The sequence below is a fragment of the Maylandia zebra genome, linkage group LG20 (genome assembly GCF_041146795.1).
Source record: "Maylandia zebra isolate NMK-2024a linkage group LG20, Mzebra_GT3a, whole genome shotgun sequence".
Lineage (NCBI taxonomy): Eukaryota > Metazoa > Chordata > Actinopteri > Cichliformes > Cichlidae > Maylandia > Maylandia zebra.
The window spans coordinates 5,760,903-5,778,302 of NC_135186.1; the positions used below are offsets into that span (position 1 = coordinate 5,760,903).

Sequence of the window (17,400 nt, forward strand, 5' to 3'; positions counted from 1 at the left end):
TGAAAAACACTCATCAGGCAGCTGTGATTGAGCAACAGTGTAAATCCAACTGTTTTCACGGTTGTTGTGGTCGTGATAATTTTGTGATGCCACATCGAAAAGGCTCGGATGAGCTTTCCAAAGTTCTACAAGTTGTGCCTCCATCGCTTGTGTCCAGATCACACGCTGCACAGCCGTGCTGCTCCATCTTTTACACCAACGTTTACGTGTTTGCGTGCGAGCAGTGTGAGCGGCTGTGGTGAGAACCTCACGAGCGATTGATGATCGGGAGCTGGTCGTGAGGTGTTAATCACTTCTCGTTACCCCACGTATACTACACGACGCACGATGAAGGCCAAAATCGGTCAAAAATCGGCTCAAAATGGGCCAAAAATCGCACAGTGTAAGCCCAGCATTAGAGCAGCAATGTTTGTTCCCCTCAGACAAAGGGAAGAATGGGAAAAGGAAAACACCTGGCTGGAAAAAGTTAATATGGGCATGTGCAATGAATATCAGCGCTATGTGGCCAGAAGTGTGATAATATAATTTATTTTGTGTAATAAACAACTGCAAGGATAGATGATTACAACAAATAGATGACTAATACATAAAAGTAATACATAGATGAATAATGATGATGAGTTAAGATGCGTAATCATGGGAACAAGCGGGTTTACAAACAGGAGCAGCTGATTAGCATTAGAAAAGCTGAAATAATATTTCAACTGAAGCCGATTGTACTAAATGCACTAAATGTGCACTGTTACAAGAATATTTTTCTTTCTATTGTTTTCTATTATTTTAAGTTAAGCAGGACAGAGTTCTTTTAAAGAAAGATTTACTTATATTCTCAAAAGTTAAGCATGACAGGCTTCTGTTTAAGAAAGAGACCTGTTTTATTGTGTTAATGTTGTCATTTTGAGCTAAAAATAAATGGCTAAATGATCATTTGTTTCACATGTGTTCATATCACAAAGAATACACATCTACTTAAATCAAATTCAAGTCAAAGGGTTAAAAAAAATAATTTCACACACAAAAAAAGAGCTAGAAAATTCACCACACTGGGAAGGGTGAAGACAACTGGGTCGCCCGGCCCTGGCCACGAGGTGTCCCTTATTTATTTTTCAGGGAGTTGGCAACCCTAAGCGGCCTGCATTAACCTAATGACTCTCACACTGAGCTCTAACATGTGAATAATATATATTTTCAAATTGTATTTATTTTTGTTTAATCAATCAGATGGTTTTCATTACATGTTCATTGCACAATTTTCCTTAAGAGAAAGAAGTTAATGCTGTAAAAGGTTTCCACAGGTGACCCTGTTAAAGGATGAGTTATATTTGCAGCTGCCTCTGTCTCTGGATCACGGAGTGGACTTTTTTTCACTCAGTCTGCTTTTGGTGTGGTGCCGCTGAGCTATTGGTAGGCTGTCCGCTCTGCATCGCTCTCTGTGTGATTACTGTGCAGATTTCATGAGGAGCACGAGCATGTTGCCTCAGCTTCTGGTCTGACATCTGAGGTGGGGGTGTCAGTTGCTCCTGTGGAATGGTCTTTTAGGTCAAAAATACCCATACAGCGTACACTATGTCCTCCACCATGTCCACCTGTTTTTTCCACAGTTTTTTTGTAATTTGTTGCATCTGCTCTGTCACGTTCCTGGGTCTGTTGATCCAGCGTTTTGAGTTTTAGTTTATTTGGATGTTATGTTTAAGTTCTTTAGGCTAGCTAAGTTCATTTGTTTATTAGTTTTGTTTATTAGTTTCTCTTTGTGTTTTCTACCCCTGTGTTTAAGTTTCCCTCTCCCTGTTTCCCTCTTCTGTTGTCAAAGTTTATATTGTCTTGTCTGCGTCTCATGTTTCCTGTTTTATTTTGAAGGTCTGTGTCCTATGTCAGTGTAGTCAGCTTTGCTTCCTTTGTCTGGTTATGTCAGACTAGTGTCTGCTGTTTCCCCATGTGTTTCCACTTCCCCTAATCACCCTTGTGTGTATTTAGTCTGTGTGTTTCTGCTCATTCTTTGTCAGGTCATCTGTTGTTCACGCCATGTTTCTAGGTTTCATGTCCAGGTTTTTCATGTTGTTTGTTTATTTCTCCCAGTTTAGGTTAATGTTAGTTTTCTTTCAGTTTGCCTTGCCCTTTGGACTTGGGCGTTTCAGAATGGCTCTAGCACTCCACCTATGCAGGTTATGTTGAAGTACTACAGACACACAGTTTGAGCTGAATGAACGAAATTTATTGCATGTATGTAACATGCCAAGATGGACGAAAGAGTCCATGGAGACCCCATGATCCAAACCCAACACGAAGTCCAACATTTTGAATTGAAAATGGCAATTTTTGCAATTTCCAGGCATTGTACTTTTGTGAACTCCTCCTAGGGATCAACTTCAACTTCGTATTCGGTCAGACTAAACTACAGACCTGGGCCACATTAAACTGCTTTTCAATTTTCACCACGTGGCACCATAGCGAATTTCGATAATTTGCCATGATATTTTAATTTGTTCATATTCCCACATGCATTGTCCAATCTGGACCAAGCTTCTCAGGTTTGCGGCTCTGCTCCTGAAGACATTTCAACTGCAATATTTTACAGTGTTCACAGCATCACCTAGTGGGAACAGGAAATGTCATGTTTTACACTTTGGGGTAATGTTTCAAGGCGGATGATCCCAACAGCCTCAAATTTGTCCAGGAAAGCCTTAATGAGTTGGTCTTAGGTTACATTCAAAACTGTGAGCCTTCGTCGAAAGGCGTGGCCCTGGCGGCATGGTGAATTTTGATGTTTTACCATGAAGCACAAAATTGCTAGAACTGAAAGAAATGTTGGCCAATCTCCCCCAAACTTCACAGGCATGAGTCCCACCCTGAACAGATTCATATGACCATTGCCAGCAGTGGTTAGAGCGCCACCTAGTGGGAGCACTTACTGCTCCACTTAGATTGAGCCCCTCCACCAAAAAAAACAGTGAACCTTTATGATGCTTCAGTGTGAAAACCGTGAGGTTTCATTGAACGGCGCACCGTGGTTGCCATGTAAATCACCATGAAATAGGACATAGGTTTTGAAGGACTTGGAAAGCTCTAAAACTCATGAATCTTGGCACAGACCTCCAATGTGATGAAGGCTTTCATGTTTTATGGTCGCTTTCAAATTTGGCAGCCTTATGTAAGAAATGAAGACGTAAAAATTAGTCTATTGGAACCACATACTAAACTTAACAGGAAATCATGTATTTAAAATTTAATTAGCAAATTTGGCGACATTTTTCGCCATTTTAAGGCCTCAATCTTTCACGAAGAAGTCCCCCTAGAGATTTCATCAGATCAACATGATATTGTGCGGAACCTGAAGACCTTGGTCATGTTAAATTGTGAAGCTTTTGGGGTTTTGTAAAATGGTGTGGTCATGGCCGCCATGAACTACTAAACTGCTGTAACTCAAAGGCACATTGTCCAATGTCTCCCAAACTTCATAGGCAGGATGAGAATCGAGCCCCGAACACATTGATATGCCATTTCTCAGCAATAGTTAGGACACCAGCTAGTGTGAAGTGGAAATGCACAGTAGGTTATGATCATCATTCGATCTAGATGAACGTTTAACTGGTGATTCCACAAATGGCATGCATCAGTGTGACATGTTGGTAAATGGTATTCTCCATTGTCACCTAGTGGGCATAGGAGATGTTGGGCAGGGCTCGACTCCACCGCAATGCGACGGCCCTCTCTGCTTTCAGCTTTAATTTAAAATTGCTTTTATTTGAAGTTCAAATAAATCACAAGTAAAATTATCCATGTACTATGTTAAATAATATGTAATTAATAGTCAAAATGATCGTTTTTATGGTTTATGCCTTACTTTGTCCCCTTGTATCATATTGATACTCAGCGTTGACAGATACCCAAAGCCAAAGATTACACCTGATGAAGCTGGATTGTTGTATCACTACTTAACACAGCAAGCAACTTCAAACACTGGGTCAAAGGTTTTTATGTGACTCTGTGGTTCTGCCATACTGTCTTAAAACAGTCAGTGGAGCATCATAAAAATTTATTACTCATGTTTTATTGAGAAATTCCATTTTTATTATGAAGTAAGTCATTACACGTAAAGCCTTGAAGGAAAAGATTGAATTTCTGCTTAATTAAAAACGAAATTCTGAAATATTCAAATGAATCAAAGGGGTAGTGTACAGCAATCTGGTCATTAGGGAAAAAAAATACTCGTGTGTCTTTTGTCATTTGCTGTGGATAGCAGCTTACCAAAAATGATCTTCTATTGATGCAAAATATTAATTTGAACACTTTATTCAAAGTTCTACAAATTTACAAGCATCTGCCTAAAAATAATTGGCAGGAGTACAATCCTAGAAACATCTATAGTCGGCATTGAAGGAGAACAATTTTAGCAAAGCTGGATACAAAAACACATAATCCCATTAAGCTGAAAGGTTTAACCAGCAATCAAATGTTTGTTTGTTTTTTCTCTTCACAATAACTGAGAAATAACATTGGAAGAATCTGCCTTACGTGTCTTCACCTTTTAAGAAGTCATATATTTTGACTTTTATTGTCACAGCCAAAATGCACAGCCAGTAGCTTGGCAAAGCAGTGGTGTCACTGAGGCTTGCACACGATTTTCTTTAGTTTATATGTTGTGGAAACCTGTAAGAAACCAGTGAAAACAACAGTTATGAGGGATTGTGTTTCAAATTGAGGGACCAGGTTTGAATGAACACATAATTACCTTGGGGCATCTTGGAGTCCTACCTGATATAAGAGTAACCACAGACAAATACTCTCTGATCAGCAGGTTAGTTGATAAAGTTGGCTAATTTGGGCTCACAGATCATTTGGGCATTTCAGCCATGCTAAAATCAGAGTTTTAGCTGTTTATAATCCCTGTTTGACAGCCAAAGCATGATGTGGTATACAAACACCAAACAGGTTTCAGTGCACCAACTTAAAGGCTCACCCAAAAATCAGTTTTATTACTTGTTTTTCATAGTTGAGAATAGTAAACTAATGCCCGACACAGGTTGCTTAAATATAATCAGGATTTTGCAGACTGCATATTGATATGTTTACTTTTCAAAGCATATCATTATAAACATATTTATGATTTTTAGCAAAACTGCGCTCCCCTAATTGTGTAACGGGGGATCCATTTGCTCTGCTTGCTGCATAGCTAAGCTAAGTAGAAGGGAAAAAAAAACTTTTATTAAGAAAAAACAAAAGGGAAAATAAGAAACACAAACACACACACACACACACACACACACACACACACACACACACACACACACACACACACACACACACACACACATTAATGTTGCTTACCTCGTTTATATGCATTTGTTTCATTTGAGCATACTTTGTTGGGAGTCTTTGCTGGGATTTTTCCTAAGCTCTTTGTTTCACTGTGCACTTTGACAAGTGTGCAAAGCCCCTTCTCTTGACACAACAAGCAGAGGACGACTGGTAAAATTAAGATAACAATACTGATTGCTCCAAGTGCTGTAAATACTGCTCTTTACTGCATTTAGCAACAAATGACAAGTGCAAAACTGATCTGATACAAAAATTAAACAACAGCCAGTGTGTTTGCAATTGCCATTTTATTTGCCAATAGGATAGTGGCAGTCAACAAAAGCTCACATAATGAAAATGTTTGACTGAAATATGGATTTGTATTCCCAACAAAACTTTTTAGTGTAGATTGGGTTCTTTAAGATTTTTTAAGATAAACCTGAATTTTGTTTTTTGTTACAGCCAGCTATTACTCTAAATTGAAAACATGTTTTAAAATACACATTTTACTGACTCCAAATGGCTTAGTGACGCAAGTGAAAATGAAACTTTTAGCTAGCAGTCTAATACAAAGTAATGGAACATCTTTCACTTTCCTTTGTACCCTCATGTATGAATCTAAGACGTGAGTGGAGTTTCAAATATTGACTCACTCACTGATTCATCAGTACATGGCAAAGCCTTTAGGAATCCTCAAGCAAGATCTCAGAGTGTCTTTGAAGTTTTCTATACAGATATGTAAAGATGTGGACTGTTCCTCCCTGTGAATATTCCTCCCATCAAGAATAATAAATAACAATTTTGAGAATCTATCCATCCATTCATTTTCAAGTCACAGCAGCAAGAGACTTAACAGGGTATTCAAAGAATCCCCCAAACACCTGTTTCTAGCTTTGTTTCGGGAACCCTAAATGTTCTGTGGGTCATACTCTGGGGTCTTCTCCCAGCTGGATGTGCTCAGCAAGCCTCCAATGGAAAGTACCCTATCCTAATCAGCTTCCTATACTACCTGGAAAAAAAGCAGCGTCTTTACTGTAAACTCCCTTTGGAAAGCTGGTACCCGCAACATTATGGAATAAAATCAATTTGAACCCAAAGGTCACGATCTTAGGTCAGGAACATAAAAGCGATCCTTGGCCCAGGAGCCTGTTGAATACTTGAAGTCAGAGCATATCCTTAGTCACCATCATGAAGAGAGAGAAGTTAAAAACCTGACAATCTATCATCCATTGGAAATGTACCTGACTTTGTACCACTTTGGTTACACAAGGAGTGGGGTAGGGCTGTTCGATATAACAATATATATTGGATGACGATATAAAAACATCTATCGTTTCATTTATGCTATCGTCTGTTTCGTGGTGTCGCAAAATAAACTGTTTACAGCAATATTTTTTCATCTTTTTGACGGTCACTGTAGTGGCTATATTAATTTCCTAAAGTTCTCTCTTTCTCTTATTCTCTTATATTTTATATAACCACACTACTTATGCGTTGTCATTAGCAACAACGACGGTAACACCATCGCGTGTCCGCTTGTTTATGTTCCACATAAACCTTTCACAATAAAGCTCAAGATCCTGTTGAGACTTTTTCAAAATAAACTGAATCACATGAAAGAGCAGATTATTTACAGATGAGAAGTAAAAAAAGAGCCGCCAGGTGCTAAAAAATAAACCTTAGACTCAAACGTTAGAACAGGCTTTTCCCCGCAGCACGTCTTTACAACTTATGTCTAAAAATGTATCGTTTCATGCATCGGTTAAAACACTCGACTCCAGCTACATGACGCCCAGCTGGAAACACTTCACGCAAGTCGAGCTGCCCGAGATTCACAGAATTTACAGAAAATGTTAAATTTTTGTGATTTATATCGTTATCAGGGCGATAGAATTGTTATATCGGGATATGAGATTTTGGTCATATCGCACAGCCCTAGAGTGGGGTCATATCAGTGTCAGCAATACCTCATGCCACTCACAAGTTTCCCAGGGTGGATATAGTTGTAGCACTCCTCACAAAACTTCCCACAGTGTAAAAGAGCCCACTGTTCCATGGCTGCTGCTTCTCCTGAGCCCACAGCTTGACAGTCAGTTGAAGCCTCCTTTGTATCACCCTGGAATAAAACTTTAGTGAGGCTAAGCTGTATGACTCCCTGATAACTGGATCACATCAACCCTCCCTCTTTTTACATGCATCTTATAAATACATTACCAGTAATATATATCTGCGATGGAAGAAAAACAGTAGCTTGGAGAACTGCTGTGAGCAGACATTGACTTTACTTTTTGCGTCACAGCATGTCAGCATTCCTGTGCATGAATGTAAACAGCTTATGTTTGTTACCTTGTGTAGCAGCAAAGATGCAATTGTACTTATTTTCTTAAATTATCATCAAATTAGTTTTTATTTGAAAGAATGAATGAAAATGATTGTTTTCCCCAGTCATTTATTTTCAGGGATTTCTTTGTCATAACTGACTCATATAGCGTAGTTTAATTAGAGCGTATGCAATCATAAACAAGACAAATACAATATTTTACACAGATTTCACACTATATTCCTATATAGAAAAGAAATAGTAAAAACGTATATGATTTACTCATGAAAGTGGCCACTTTGTCATTACTTTCATATATTGTTTTAGTAAGTTTCCAAAACATACAAGTTTCATTATATAATTCTTCAAGGGATCTTATACCTGTTTTCACACAAGACAGATACAAACTTTATAAGATTTATATATATCTTTTCCATATGGGTTATCACTGTATATTAGGTTTTTAGTCTGTAGAGAAAGAAAGAAATCTATACTACATTGACGAAAATTAAAACCAAAAATGGTCAGGCATTCGTGGCTGTGGTTAAAAACATTCTACACATTTATAATAAATATCCCTATTACTATATCTTGACATCTGATGGTTGACAAATGACCTTCTTACTCATGTACAGGAGGAAACTTGATTAAACTAGATGAAAATATCCTTCTCAAAACAATATATACCTGTCTTTATGTAGACATTCAATATACAACAGAGAACAACAAAGAAATAACTTTAATTTGTTACTCCCGTATATGGGCTTGGACCTAATCAATTCTGTTTCCCCAGTGTACACAGCTCTGGAAACACTTGGTGCAATTGGTGATATTGCATTTGAGATGCAGTAGCTTTGATTTGCTAGAAGATGTGGTGACATGGTTGGAACATTCATGTCACATTTCTCTTACAAAGACAGTGTAAGTGAAAATGCAGCACAGCACAGCACACCCCAGCTGATAGTCACAGCAGTATTGGCTGGCACATTTTTTTATTAGCTCTGTTAACTCCTGTTTTTCTTTTTATGTATTTGCAGTATTTCTCTGTAAGTTTGTAGCACTTGAATCACAAGACTGTGTTAATTTTCCCTCTCTTTTCTAGTGAAGTTTCTAATTATTTTATTCTTTATAGTTCAATATTTCGGTTTTTCATGAATTAAAAAAAAGACTACCACATTTTTCAAGCCTTTGAATAAGATTTGATCAAACTCATACTGTGCTTGAAATAACCTGAACCAAACTGAGTAGCATTTGCTGTTCCTAAATGACAGACCTTAAAGATGTACCTTATCGGCCTGGACAGCAGGGAAGATGCCTTAAAAAGCAAGATTGGCTTTTTTTCATTTTTTTTTTTATTTGATGCATAAAACCCTGAGCTGAAACTAATGGATTTGGGGCCTCACAAACGGCCGATACCTCCCCCACAGCTGACTCCCCATATGCCTATTTATTCATGCTGAGGTAAGCTGGAGGAATTCATTTGCTGTCAGCTAGTATTGAATTTGAGATTAGTTTTTATTTCAGCCTCTGAAACAGCTCTCTCTGCCTTCCACTTTTGCTCCGATGCTGAGTCTTGTGTTGTCGGAGGAGTCTTAGAAAACACGCGCGTATCACCATCTGGCAGCAGGTGACAGATATGAGCAAAGCCGGCTTATTTCATAATGACCTCCAGCTTTATCCTGCGGCATTCCCCAGCCCACTTCCTGTTAGGATTCTGGATCACTGCGCTTCTCTGATAGAGAACTTTTATCTTTTTACTTTCTGTATTTTATGGGTCTTGGTGTTGGACCTGCTATCAGATTTTGACAGCCTGGTTTTAGCATGACTTTGACTTTTTTTTTATGTCTTACAAGGCGTAACAGTCTGTCAACCAGAGTGTCAGTACTGATTTTAAATTGAAAACTTTCTGTTGTCCAGATGTCTTTGCAATATGTATCTGTTCTCTTTTTAGGCCAGCAAGTATACCTCCAAAATAACGCCTTCCTGGGAAGAAAAGAAATTTCTCACTGATTTCTTGGGCCTGTGGATTTCAGACTGGTGTAGCGTGTAGAACCTTAATGTTCGATTACCAGAAAGCAAGCTTGACAGTCATTCTGCATTCCCTACCGCATCTTGCTTTCATTCCCGTTAAGGCAACGAAAGAGTTTCAGAGAGTTTGCATCAGTTTGAACTGAGCCCCCTAGGCACAGCCCCAGGAACTCAATCCCTTCTCATTATTCTTATTCACCCTTTTAATAACAGTTGCCATGGTGCTGGCAACGATCAGGTAAGTTTAGCACCATAACCAAACATACAGTACTGTGCAAAAGTCTGGAGGCACCCTCCAATTCTTTGTATTGTAGTCCCAAAGAGCCAGACCTTCTTTCAATTTTTAAACTGGTGTTAAACAAGTTCTCTGGCCTTTGTGAAGGTCTTTCAGAGTTTTCCTTTGTTGCTTTTTCACTCATTTTCAGTCCAGTCCTTGTACCTGAAATGATTCAGAAGAATAATTTTGTTTGTTTATTAAATCACTTAACACTGACCTCTGAATCAATCAAAGAGAAAAAGGCACCCAACTCAATTTATGAACCAATGCTATGTCCACACATAACAGACAACTGAGCAAAGAATATTTTTTAAATGGTATCTTTAGCAACTTTAATACTAGCAGCCTGTCACAAAAACAGTTGAATGTATAAAAAATGCCAAAGATAACACAGTTTGACAGACATAAAATATTTTTTTACACGAACAAGGTGATTTTCAAAGAGCTATTGGTCGAAATTTTGTCATATCTCGCCATGGTGTGCAAAGTGTACTTTAAAAAAATGAGGAAACTGGATAAGTGGAGGACAGAAAGTGGCATACTTAAAAAAACAACAACCCAAAAACCCCAAACATCTACAGCAGATGAACAGTATTTGGAAATCATGTCCTTAAGAAATAGGACAATAAATTCCGCCCCATCGGTTGATCCATCTACTGTTCACTGAAGCCTTAACAGAAATGGTCTCAGTGGAAAGGTGACAGTTGAGAGGCGATTCTTAAGGAAGCGAAACCAGGAGAAACAGGTGAGATGTTACATGGGAACTAAACTGAAAATCAGTCGCAACAGGTTTGATTAAATTATAAATCAAATTTGAAAAATTTGATTCAAATCGTTGTCAACATGTAGGGAGGTGAGGAGAGAGGTACGACAGTGAGTGCCTGCAGCCATCTGTGACACATGGTGGAGGCTCTGTTATGATATGGGGCTGCATTTCAGCCAGTGTTGTTGAGGATCTTGTCATAATTGATGGGATTAGGAAAAAAGTGTCAACACACTAACAGTGGAGTAAAAGCGGACTTGGATAGAAAAACACAAAGAAGAACACTGGGCTGGCCTCCCCAGAGCCTAGACCTGAACATTATTGAAACAGTATAGGATCATCGTGACTGAGAAGAGAACAAAAAGCATCCAAAGAAGAAGAAATCTGGAAAGATATTCCTGAAGACTGTTTATGCAAGTTACAAGAAAGTTTGCTTAAGAGATTTCATGCTATATTTAAAAATGCAGTTGGCTTTCAAGCTCCAAGGATGTTTGCACATGCTTTAGTAAATTACTTCATCCATTTCCCATTTTCCTTGCAAATTCAAAGAAATGTGAGGTGGCTTAAGACATATGTTGAAGATAAATGTTTATCTTATTGAAATCAGAATCATAATACTTTATTAATCCTTAAGGAAATTATGTGGTTACGATTGTTACAAGACAATACAAACAGTAACAGACTGAAGTAAATTAAATAATAAAATATATTACAAAGTTACAAAATATAAGAAATAGCTGTACTATACACAAATAGCACAATTATAAATATTCAGAATATTACAGATATTAAAAATGTGGGATTTTACTCTTAAATGTAAACTGCTAAACTTTCTTATCCTTTATAGTCACTTTAATAAGCCAAATGATTCATCTCATGTTTGTCTTCCTTTCAAGTTCCCGTGCAATTTTATTTTAATAAAGGCTGCACAATAAGGATCTTCTAGTAATCATTCATCTCTCCTTTCTGCTTTGAGGGACATGCTACATGTAACAAAGATTATAATTAGACAGCCTTTTGTTCTGTGTAACTTTCTTGAAGGGTTATGCTTGCAGAAAGGAACAATGAGGTCCCTTGTCAAACATCTCCACCCTTTCAGAGAGTTATTTTGAATCTTGAGTACTCCCAGGACTCCAGAGACGCGAGGATGATACCTGTCTCTCATACAGATTAGTTGCCCTAATGATGAAATATTCCAACTTCTGTGCCATTACTGAAATGCAAATGCTTTGTGGTAAACACAAATGAATTCCCCTTCCACCTTAAAAAGAAATGTTTATTGTAATGAAGCACTGACTACCACAGGAATCACTCTTATGCTTTTGATGAATAACATGTAATCTCTGTTGTACCTTAGTAATTAACCAGGAAACGAATGTCACACATGCTCCTGTCCTTGTTGTCTATGTTTTTTGTTCTTGTATTAAATTTTTTTTTAATCAAGGTTCTCTATTATCACTCCAGGAATTTAAATACACTGTTGTAATTAATATATATGTATTGGGTGTTTCGTCCATATAAAGCAACACATAAGGAATGAGTATTGTAACAGTTCTCCACCATCAACACAGTGCATTAGTGCACAAATACTTTAAAGTGTAATTCAAGGTGATGTGTAAAAGCACACTCACACCCTCAAATATTTCCTCCCTCTCAACTTTGGAAATCAGAGAGTCTTTTACTTTAAGTTACGAGGGTACAATTTGACATGTCAAATGAGAGAGAAAGATTCAAATTAAGTGTTTGTTATGGCATTTTACTTCAGATCTTTTATTGGCTGACATCCCCTGGGAAGGCTGCAATAGGTTTGAAGGGTTTAAATTAAATTTAAGTGTGGTGGCAGTGTGGTTTGTTTTTGACAAGTCTGTACCTTCAGATGTTTGCATTAAAGTTTTATGAAGGTTACCAGCTGATTATGCAGTACTGCAGGGATCAAGCAAGTTCTACTCACATGATCGAAAGATCCATGCATGAAATGCGTACTGTTTATGCTTCTCCTGCGTAGAATTTTCCTCCCTCGCTCCCTCGCTAGGACTTCAATATCCACTTGCTTGCAGAAAAAAAAAAACCCTGTGCAAAGTGGTTTTCAGTTTAGCAGGACATCAAAGCTGATCTAGTTTTGTTGGTTCTTCACCCAGGAAGCGGAGTCCTGCTGAGGCCCATGTTTACCAAACAACCTGGCAGTGTGGTGTTTCCCATTCGTTCTGGCGAAAGTCGCAGGGAGGTGGTGTTTAGCTGTGAGGCCCAGGGACACCCACCTCCTTTCTACAGGTAACAGCTGCAGACATGGCTTTATGCATGCTTCCCAAGTAATATTCCAGAGACGGAAAAGGTAGCCAGAAATTTTCTTAAAAACTGTACAGTATGGATATTTTTTTTATTTTTATAAACTGTGACCACTGTGATTTGTAGATGCTTGCCTCCTGCAATAACACATTTGTGTCTCTCTCAGTCACAGCCAGTACAGGCTTATTACAGTTTCCTAAGCTTCATCTCCCCTAATTCCAGTAAATTCCAGTAACTGAGTTGGACCGCTTGTATTTTTGTGCTGTTTGTGCCTGTTGGAGCCTTTTTAATAGAATCTAATAGAAAAACCATTTCTATGTTCCACTTTGGGTAAGTGAAATTCTATTAATCTGTTACTTAGCCCTAATTAAGAGGTCCTTGCATCACAGCCATACAGTTTATAAATGCAGCTTGTTAACCAAGCACACGAGTGTTGGCTGCTCTATTTTGTCATTCAAATAGTTCACTTCAAAAGCAACATAACATTAATAATAAGGCTTATATTAATCTATGGTAAAAGGATTTATCGCCTTAATAAAACTGATTTGATGTCATTGCTCATTCTTTGTAAATTATTAATTATTAATTAACTGCCCTTAGTTGCAGGTGTTTTGTATATTTGCTCTGGGGTGGCTGTAGCTCAGGAGGTAGACTGAAGGTAGAAGCTACAATCTGCAGAAGGTTTGTGGTTGTAGTCTGCATGCCAAATATCCTTGAGATACTGATTCCAACTTGCTCTCCAATGCATCCACTGGTGTGTGAATGTGTGTGAATGTTAGACAAAAAAACACTTGAGCATAGAAAAAGTGCTTGTATGATTGAGTGAATAAGGCATGTTGTGTAAAGCGCTTTGGGAGCTTCAGGAGAATAGGAAAGCACTATATAAGAATCAGTCCATTTACCATTGACAGCTTGACATTGATCTATACAGTTCAGTGAAAGAGCTTCCTGTCGTTGCTATCCCTGACCAGTGAAAAGATCAAGAGAGTCAAGCACCACCTCTCTGATGTCATTGTTGAGACTGGGTGATAGAGCGACACATTAATGGAGTTTCTTTCACACAATAGGAATAATATGACAGAAACTGTCTTTCTGCTGTAGGCTTTCTTTACAGTCCCACTGGTAAAGATGCACAGACACTGCCACGGGGCATCTGATCTGAGGTTATCACTATGATAAACATGATGCAAATCACTTGACGGATTGAGGTGCAGTAAACAGTTGCTGCAGGTTGTCTTTGTTCAGTACACATACCCTGTGTAGCTGAGGAGTCCCAGTGCTAAAAAAAAAATTAATGCACAGTTCTAAAATGTTGACAAATTAAAATAAATGAGAAGCAATGATTTACTTTAAAGTGCATCAAGCGCATAAGCTATTAATTTATAATCTATCAAATGGGGCTACATAGCTGTTTTCTGGCAGGGTAATTAAATACAAATCGCAAAAACCAAGCATTTAATGTGTAATAGCTCAAAATGATCCCTCATACATAAGCATATGCGGGCGTTAATGTAGCTTGAAGATCCTTGGTGTTATGCCTAATGGATACAAATTGAAATGAATGTACAAGATGTTATCACTTGGATCGGCTGGAATACTTAATAAGCAATTGGTCATTTTAGTTTTTAAACGAAAACTTGTTTACGAGTTCAGATCTGCAAATTGTTCTGCCCTTCTTAGTTTAAGTTCTGAGGGCACGCCTGGATTCACATAAAATCAAATTTTGTTTTAATTAGTTCTTTAATTATAGCAGGTGCCACCAACTGTGGCAGTTGGTACACCACATCAGTAACTGATTTCCAGATTGATGACAGCTGCTGTGATATCTCTTTTGATGATGGGGCTGATATTTAGACAGACATATCGGGGGCATTGTTACGGCCTGTTATTGTCGTGTGCCAGCTAGCGGTGGTTTTGATTTAGCGTGAGGTTCAAGATGCCACATGTTGAAAGTTTGTTTCAAGGTATCAAGGACAAATTAACTTGTCTATAACTACCAAGCTATCACGATGTCACGTGGCCCCTAAATTTGTGTCATCTGGACTTCTGTTCTAGCTGCAAAACAAATCGTTTAATCAGTCCAGCCAACATATCTGCTGGTGAACGCCGCACTGCTGCATATGGCCCCGTTCCCTCGCTCCTTCAGTGGTGTCCCTCTCTCCGTTTGCCTTAATCCTTAACACTGTCCGTAGCAAGAAAGTCTAAAATAGAAACCTCAAACTTCCTTCTTTCTGCGAGCTGTGATCATCTAATCAAATCTGCAATTCTGCATTATTAGAATTTTTTAATACCTATTTTTTCTCAGTTATTCTCCTGACTCTAAGTGCCCTGTGTACACTAGCATTGGCTGACTATAAGGCAAAAACCATCATCATCAACTCTTAAACTGACCACATTTATCTAAATGTAAAAGTAGCTATGAAACAGAGTGGAACAATTTTATCCTTTGGGTCTGTTTTTTTTTTTTGCAAAACATCGATTGTAGAACATTTAGGGGATACTCTTAATGGAAACTTAACCTTGAAGTCTTTGCAATCATTGAGGAGGTAATGGTCATGTGATGCATCATGAACTCGACAGGTTTCTTAGTACATAAACCTTAATTATGCAAATCAACTTAAGTCGCCCAAAGATTTTAAATATTGAAAGTCGATCATGTTCCTTGTGGAATAAATGGAATAGAAAAAAAATGATCATGAAGCATTTGAACTGAAAGACATAGAAATAAACAGCTGTTTGAAATAACTGTTGATGATTGCTTCTCATTTAAGTATATTTATTCAGGTTTCCTGCAGCAAACATCAGTCACTGTCATTTCTTTTAATATTTATTTAATCCAGTATGAATTAAATGGATGCATATGGCTTTGTTTCTGAATCCCTAACAGTCTGTGACTTTATCATAATCTTATCACCAGACACTCTTCTTATGTGCATGACATTATTATGCAGATCAAATTATTTTACAAAGGGTTTTGTGATGCGTCGTGCGCTTGCATTCACAGGTGGAAGCTAAACGACTCTTTCATCACGCCCAGACCGGGGTCTCGTTACTCTCTCATGGGAGGAAACTTACACATCGCACATCTTAATAAACAGGAGGACGTCGGCATCTACCAGTGCATGGCATCGAACTCTTTCGGCACCATCGTGAGCAGAGAGGCCAGCCTTCATGTTGCATGTAAGTATATTCGCAGTTTTTTTTCGTGTCCGGATTTGCCAGTCGTTTCACTCAGTGGAGGTTGGATCTGAAGACTACAATTTGGATTCTGCCCAAACATTGCAGCTGAATCTGGCAATCAGGATTTGCTGTGAGTAATGTAGGTGCTATTTTCACAGTTAATAAGAGAACGTAGATTGAAAAAGGTAATTTAGCCGGTCCTGCTTGTTGATCCTATAACACCCTTGTGAGTATGGCATATATACTGTGAGTAGAAGTGCACTCCTTGGTAGAGTACTTTTATAAGAAAGCTGCAGGATACCGGGTGCAACTTTGGCATGGTTACGTCCAACAAAGCCTTTAATTCAGCATTTGTCAACAGTTTATATTCTTTAGTCTTTTATTGTTTCTCTTCTGTTGTGTTAAGGTCACTCAGATTTGACTTCACTTCATTTGAGTTTAGTTCAGTCTATTCTGCCTTAGAAAAGTAAAAGCTTCATTGAACATCAGACCCTGCGGTTCACTGAAAAGTATAATGCCCCAGTAGAGTTCTCTGGAAATTGTTTGTTGGCAGACCTGAGCTTTTTTAACAAAAACAGCCAGCAACAAGAGACAGCAGGCTCATAATGTTGAAATTATTAATTGAAAACCCAAATGAATGGGCCATTTTTTTTTATGTCCTTTCATGATTGAATCCTTTGACCCTGATTAAAGCTCCAGTGCTAGTGTTTACTCTGCTAGGTGTTTCTAAACTTCTCACACTGCTGTGATGAAGACTGCAGTCGCGTTGTGGGCTTTGACAGATCCCTTATAGCTGATTCTTTACGGCTTTTATCCATCACATTTTATAAGACCACAGTCTAAGGCATCTCTCGTGGCAAGGTGAACTTGAGTCCTCCACTCTTGATGGGCAGCCCATATCAAATGACAACCCTGATATCTGGGAACAGATGGTGCGGCTAGATTGGATTCTGATGTCTGTTTCTCTGCCACAGTAGACACAGTGATGATCCTTGGCGGGAGAGCACCAGAGATATTCATCTTGCAACTATTTGGCAATTCTTTGTCGCAAAGCAGCATTAAATCTTCAGCATATAGAGCAAATCTGTGTGCTGAGTTGCCAGTGGGCTGTTGATCATATTCACATTTCCTATCAATTTTTGGGGACAGGCTTGAACTGTATGTCATTGTTATTGGTCTCATCCATCGCCCGGGCCTGACCTGAGACCTGCTGCTTTTGTCAACGGATGAGGACAAGCATCAGTGGTGATG

The 17,400-nt window shown here is 38.4% G+C and overlaps 1 protein-coding gene across 1 annotated transcript in view; it reads left to right on the plus strand.

Moving 5' to 3' along the window:
- cntn3a.1 (contactin 3a, tandem duplicate 1) overlaps window positions 1–17,400 on the plus strand; it is a 79,563-nt gene that overhangs the window by 13,050 nt on the left and 49,113 nt on the right. The window contains exons 3-4 of the mRNA XM_004554164.4: window positions 12,822–12,954; window positions 15,974–16,149. Of these exons, the coding sequence (XP_004554221.1) occupies window positions 12,822–12,954; window positions 15,974–16,149 (309 nt within the window). The remainder of the gene's footprint in view (window positions 1–12,821; window positions 12,955–15,973; window positions 16,150–17,400) is intronic.